Raw genomic sequence first — 4,065 nt, 5'->3', positions numbered from 1 at the left:
TATACCACTACGCTATCTCGCCACGATGTTTCCGCTATGAATAATCCTACCTGGTATATTAACTCGGAATGTAATCGATTGCGATCACGATTACTTGAAAATGCTGAGTATAATACACTAACTTTGCCCCCCTTCGACCTCAGAAAGCATGCCTGCGACACAGAACTGTATCAGTTTAATAATATTGGAAATTATGAAATGCTGATAACCATTAGGCCTACACATCATCTATAGGTTGTGTTCGACTGTGTACTAAGGCCTTACGGCCCCTCGTCGTCATCCTGGTACGTACCGGATTTTCACTGGCGTGACAAATAAATGAATCCATCTATCCATCTACTTGGCCGTATCATCCTCTGTTTCTTCAGTATTATAAGACCTCAAAGCTTATGACACCTGGTTTCTTGCTCAAATAAACACGCTTGTATTTATCGTCTTGAGAAATATATTACTAAGAAAATTTCCACGAAAAGAGAAATGAAATGCAAATAATTTACGTTTGAAGATATCTGCAGAAACGGTAGGTTATCGCATATGCGTCAGTACACTAAAGCATCTGGATTTACAATTTGTCCAGCATGTGCATGCTCATGTTGCGAATCGGATCCTTGTACCTCTTCAAATTGACAGCGGGTACAAATCCTGTTTTGCCTTCGTAACTGAAAGGGAAAGAAAATCGTCAATGATGCTAATCCATGTGATAATATGTATAAACCAACTCACGTAGCAGTCCACCATCCGTTTGAATTTCGCGAAATAACTTTTAGAATTGAGCCGTTCTCGAAGCTCAGTTCGTCGTCATTGACCGCGCGATAACATTTAATAGCTGCGTAGTCGGTCCTAGAATACAGAGCATTCACATGACTAGAGGTCATGTTTATTAAAATAGAAACACTTACCCCTTCTTTGTTAGTGACTGAGTCGATGACGAACGGGAAAGAGACAGGGAACCGAAAGGAATGCTCGTTAAGTCTGATATCGAGGTGGATTTCGCGGTGTCGAATGTCATAGCTCTTTTCACCACCGGAGGCGTCATTGATCCATGTGGACTAGCCATGCGTGAGATGTCAGACTGCATGCGTTGACGACCGAGTGTCGGGGTTACACACTTTTGATTGAAAACCAACGGCGACAGAGGTCTCTGGTTCGCCCTTTCAATAAAGGCTATCGTTTTCTTTCTTCTGGGCTTAGGTGTAGGGGTGTCGACAGACGACGCGATCGATTCCATGGAAGTGAAAGGGCTGGCTGTCCAGTCGGAGTCGTCGATCGACGCCATAGAACCGAAGCTTTCAACGGTATCTGATCTTAGCAATCTGCCGCGCCTTTGTAGCGAAAGCTTTTCCTCGTCCGTCACCGATTCCACGCTGGATTCAGAATGTCTCTTGTTCTCATTCTCCATAACTTCGTCGGATATATTTGATCCAAACGAAAAACTGGATACTTCCTAAAAAGGATATAATATACTCATTTGAAATGATCATTCATGGTACAAGTGGGTTGTGAGTTTAAGTGGGAGTTCAACTTATTTGAAATGATTATTATTCATTGGTACAAGTGGGGCATATCCTTCTTTGTAAGTGATTGTGGATAATATGCGTCATCTATACTCACGTCATCGTCGATTCCGAGAGATGTTGTGCTTTCAAATGAATCGTTTTTGGGTATCGGCACGACTTTTCGGGCTTTTATTTCCAAGAAACTTGCCGGGACATATCCGCATTCGCTCAACCCATTCTTGGCTTTAGATTTCACTCCGGGACGAGTCACGAGCCACCATCCTATGACACAAAATTAAAATGATGTTGAATAATCGAGCGATCGTGAGTGGCTTTTAAGTCCTGCGCATATAAAATGTTGATTATAAGCTATATATATGTTTACACAGTAATGGATTAGAACTTTTTAAAATATTCTCACCACTTTCATTTTTCTCTAGCACCTCTACTTCTTCCTCCTTAGCGAGACCAACGATATTATCTTTTGGGTCTTCTTTTGAAGCATCGTAATCGCACATTGCTACATATATACTGGACTTGATTGGCCACGTGATACTCGGATCTGCTTCGTTGTATTTGTCGAGGGCGTTCTTAAATTCCTCTTGCGTTTGCTTCGAAAGACAATAGCATGATTCTCATTGTCGAGATTGCCAAAACAAAGTAACTTACTTTAATAGCCGTGCCTTCCTCGTTTATATGCTTCGTCGCGTCAATGCTTTCGTCAACTGATTCATCTTCCTCAACTTCATCTTCATCATCGTAGCCTTCGTAGCCACCGTTCTTCTCTCCGAAATCGTTTGGAGTTACATAGAAATACGTTCTCCCATCGCCACTGAAACGAGCGTACAAGGATTACAACTGAACAAGTGGAAGTCTTCGAAAATTGTTGCGGTACCTCCATGAAAGCGAATTTAGGTCGTTGTTGGTAGGTTTGAAAAATCTTCGCATTACAGCGCTGTGGGATGTTATTTCGTAGTGAACCAGAGCCTGAATGAAAGCGTAAAATGGAAGATTCGGAACACAGTAAATAAAGGAATAAGAACACTGCCTGATCGTCGAATCAGCCTGATAGCCAAATCGGTCTATTACCTCAAAGAATTTGTTGAGGCTGTCGATCATATCCAGCTTTTTTATTGTTCCGTGTCGAAACTTCGCCACTTTTTTAACCCGCTGAGCAGTCTTCTTGATGAAATGATGTGTTTCGCTTAGATGCTTTTGGCCTTTCAATGACTGCAATAAAAATTGGCTTGATGGATATATTCACTTCCAATTTCTTTCCAAAATAACTGGATTGCCGCAATCAGAGGCAATTTTATTAACGGATTGATCAGTTACTGCGAAATAAGCGAATCAATTACTCTAAATTACGTACCGTCACAATCTCACGTTGGAATTCTTTGATTTCTGACCACTTCCGGTAGACGGTTATTTGACTTTTGTCGTCCCACCTCACTATAATTACGAACATCTGCGAGAAGATGAGAGAATTTTGAATTAATCCGATCCGACGCCCGCAAATCATGACTTACGTAATGAACTTTTGGCTTCTCTTGCTTGTGCACCCCGAGGACTTTGAGGGCTTGAACAAAATGGTATTCCTGTCCATCATAATCAGAGGATTGTAATGAGATTCTTTCTTCATCGGAGAATCCAGAGTCTTCTGTCGTTTTGCTTGCCGATCTTTCGTGTTTCAAGCTCTCTGCTGCGTTTTCAGTAGCCGGCTGCTGGTGCCGAATAACATCAGTGGTCATTTTAAGCGACAGGTCGAATGCTATTGATATAAAGGCTGTCAATAAAACGCAATGAAACATGAAGACGCCACCAAGTAACGCAGCAGGCAAATAGATTGGTCTTTTTCTCGGCATCCGAAATTAATTTCGTGTTTTATAATCCATCCTAACGAACCACCTTTACGACAGGTTACCGAAATCAAATATCTAACCTTTAGCGACCACAATTGAGATATGGGAATCAGTGAAACTTTGCGTTTACAAAGTGACTGTCGCCAATGAGTACACTTAGATTCGGTCAAAGTCGCACCGCATCACAACTAATCACACGACAGTACTGCGCGTTTTTATACATAGGCCTCACCGGCCGTGAAAAACTGTTGACTTTTCACCGGCGACCTCAGACGAGAGATATTTCGAGGCTATGTTTGATATAGAGACGCAGTCACACTGATAGGCGCTCGGCTTTCATAACTTGGTCAACAATCTTGAAGCATACTTTGTAGCTGCAATCATAACGTACTTTTTAAGTAGCATGCCGCATCATCCAAGAGTGTGATTTGCTGTACCTGTCATTACTTTCTCATCGGACTGTTATTTTGCTTCAAATCTAAATCGGTACACTATTCTGACGCAAACAAAATATCATCATTATTAAAAATAAGTCAAAATAAAACTGGTTATATAAGTCTTAAAATGGCATAGTCCAGGGATTAATCATTTTCCGCCTAGATTTGACGCCGGACGCCAAACTTATAAAGTTTTCTCTCAGGGCCATTGACTATCGCATCCTATGCGGATTATTATCATTGATTGTCGGACAGTAGAGCATGCGACAC

The 4,065-nt window shown here is 41.5% G+C and overlaps 1 protein-coding gene across 1 annotated transcript; it reads right to left on the bottom strand.

Annotated features, from left to right (window-relative positions):
- Positions 1 to 422: 422 nt before the first annotated feature.
- LOC145434298 (uncharacterized) lies at positions 423 to 3,466 on the bottom strand. Its single transcript, XM_080311666.1, has 10 exons — positions 3,026 to 3,466; positions 2,869 to 2,964; positions 2,586 to 2,726; positions 2,392 to 2,483; positions 2,166 to 2,328; positions 1,918 to 2,107; positions 1,612 to 1,778; positions 900 to 1,444; positions 724 to 840; positions 423 to 659 (listed from the first exon to the last, which is right to left on the bottom strand). The coding sequence occupies exons 1-10, from the start codon at positions 3,359 to 3,361 to the stop codon at positions 563 to 565; spliced, it is 1,944 nt and encodes a 647-aa protein (XP_080167792.1). The 5' UTR covers positions 3,362 to 3,466; the 3' UTR covers positions 423 to 562.
- Between the last annotated feature and the right edge of the window lie 599 nt (positions 3,467 to 4,065).

This window comes from Botryllus schlosseri, chromosome 2, assembly GCF_051294905.1.
Source record: "Botryllus schlosseri isolate E-star chromosome 2, Bs_hap1, whole genome shotgun sequence".
NCBI lineage: Eukaryota > Metazoa > Chordata > Ascidiacea > Stolidobranchia > Styelidae > Botryllus > Botryllus schlosseri.
This window is presented reverse-complemented; position numbering and strand designations above follow the sequence as displayed.

Bases quoted from the DNA above. Each gene is read 5' to 3' on its own strand.
- LOC145434298 (XM_080311666.1), bottom strand. From the start codon at position 3,361: ATGCCGAGAAAAAGACCAATCTATTTGCCTGCTGCGTTACTTGGTGGC. The intron at 2,484-2,585 runs GTAATAGACCGA...GCTTTCATTCAG, and splicing joins GCCTCAACAAATTCTTTGAG to GCTCTGGTTCACTACGAAAT. The intron at 660-723 runs GTGAGTTGGTTT...TTTCCCTTTCAG, and splicing joins AACGGATGGTGGACTGCTAC to TTACGAAGGCAAAACAGGAT.